The sequence below is a fragment of the Polyodon spathula genome, unplaced genomic scaffold (assembly GCF_017654505.1).
Source record: "Polyodon spathula isolate WHYD16114869_AA unplaced genomic scaffold, ASM1765450v1 scaffolds_3927, whole genome shotgun sequence".
Taxonomy (NCBI): Eukaryota; Metazoa; Chordata; class Actinopteri; order Acipenseriformes; family Polyodontidae; genus Polyodon; species Polyodon spathula.
In genome coordinates this window covers 1-2,000 of record NW_024475384.1, presented here as the reverse complement: position 1 = coordinate 2,000, position 2,000 = coordinate 1, and the positions used below count along the sequence as shown (strand labels likewise).

The window sequence follows — 2,000 nt, the reverse complement described above, 5'->3', positions numbered from 1 at the left end:
GGCAAAGTAAAGCTCAGTGATATGTGCTCTCTTTTCCATCTTTCAGATAAAGCCCCCTTTTCTAAAAGCCTGCTGATCATCCTAAGTGCCCTAGCCTTCTTGTTAGCAGTGCCATTCTCAAAGTACAAGAGCCTTTTTATGTACAACCTACAAACAATCAAACAAGAATTTCAGGTACAGTAAGAGTCATTAAACCTTATTTATCAATGCTGTTGTTGCCTATTGTAACTTTCTTTTGTACATAATATACTATAGGTGTTTTTTCAGAGATACAATATGTTCAATTGTGACAAAAATAAATATCTTAAGAGGTAATTTGATACATACGCATTCATGTGGCGGGTTATTAAATGTTTTCAGTTGTGTTTTTTTTCAGAATTATCCAAAATATCCTTTTAAAGTACTTTCAGATAACTTTTACTACTGCTTAAAAGGAAGAATGGCTGTATTTTTTAAAGCATGCCTTCTCCTACCAGCATGCAGTAGGGTTTCTTGTGCAGTCGAAGGAGTTGCATGCTACAATATGTTGTGTATTTTAGCAGTCTTGCTCGTGTGATAAATAACAGAATTGATGAAATGTGAGGTTTTATCTGCATACAGTACACCAAAGTATTAAATACCAGTACATTCAGAATGTAACACTGTCTCATGAAACCTACCATTATGAGGGAATTGGAAAAAAATTTAATAATTCACCATTTCTGCCATAACATATTTTTCTGTGCTATGTATATAAAATAAAATAGAATGGAGAGATGAAACCGTATTCCTGCCCTTGTTCTGTTTTAGATCTGGAGGTTAATATGCGGAAGGTTTATTTGCCTGGACCTGACACATGCATTCTGTAGTAGCCTCCTTATCTACAATTTCAGGATTTTTGAAAGACGATACGGCAGCAGGAAATTTGCAGTATGTATTGTTTTGTTACCCACATGAGAACTGGTCTTTTTGTTCTAGTTATCTGTTTGAAAAAGTATTATTTGAACAAAGCTTTGTGCTTACATTTTTTGATGCATATAGCCTATGTTTTTAAAACATTTTTTTTTTTTTCATTCTGCATTGTATATATATAAATGTCTTCATCTTTTTAATAAAATGTGGCTCACGTAGACAGATTGTGTCTAGAAGAAGGGGAGAGGGAAGGGGCCTGTGGCCTTGCAGCTAAAATCACTTACTGTGTAGTTTTGTGTACAGCACCTGATTCTTTAGCACTGTATCTTTCCTCCAACTGCGATGGAAGGTTTTTAAATATTCCGTGAAAAGCTTTTGTTGATAAAGATACATGTATGTTTGAAACTGGTTTCAACATGATCTGATCCTCCTGGTTCTCTTTGCAGTCATTCTTATTGTGCTCTTGGGTTTTCTCTGCCTTGTTCGACACCCTGCTTGTTGAAGCTCTGCACTACGCATGTGATGTGAAAGTGGATGTCCTACCATCGGGGCTGTAAGTTTTCTGATTATTTTACCCTTTAAATAACATATTCATTAATGTTAGGAAAAGACCAGAGGCGGTGCGCTCTCTTTCAAGTTTAATAATTTCTCTACCAAAAAACGTAATGTTTTTATTATCAGTAGCCCAACTAGTTACAGACATGATAGAAATGACACCTGCGTATCCCTTGTCATTTAATAAAGAAAAAAAAAACTGTCACTTCAGAAACTCTACTTTTTTGAGTCTTTTCAGAAGCAGACCCTGTAAAAAGAAATTATTATTATATTTTTTTCTGAAATACAGTAGTTAGTAACCATGGTAAAGTATGATTAAGCATAAACAGAAACAGAATGATAGCGAAACAAGCATGTAAGGAATAAAAAAAGTAAGATAATATGATGATAAAGTATCCCCTTGGTATACTGTAAAATAAAATACAGTTTCAGTCTTAAGGCTCTCATTACTTCACAGACTGAGGTTAATTTGGCACAACTACTGTAGAAACCCAAAATGCACACATATTCTTCCACAGCATGTCATCTGATAGCATAGCCTGTACTGTACGTTT

General features: G+C 34.7%; 1 protein-coding gene across 1 annotated transcript; it reads left to right on the top strand.

Annotated features, from left to right (window-relative positions):
• Nucleotides 1-46: 46 nt before the first annotated feature.
• Nucleotides 47-1,582, top strand: LOC121312456 (ubiquitin-associated domain-containing protein 2-like; the record flags this gene model as incomplete). Its single annotated transcript, XM_041244257.1, has 3 exons — nt 47-174; nt 790-909; nt 1,338-1,582. Coding segments are annotated over 3 exons (359 nt in total), but the record flags the coding sequence as incomplete, so codon positions are not given.
• Nucleotides 1,583-2,000: the final 418 nt, after the last annotated feature.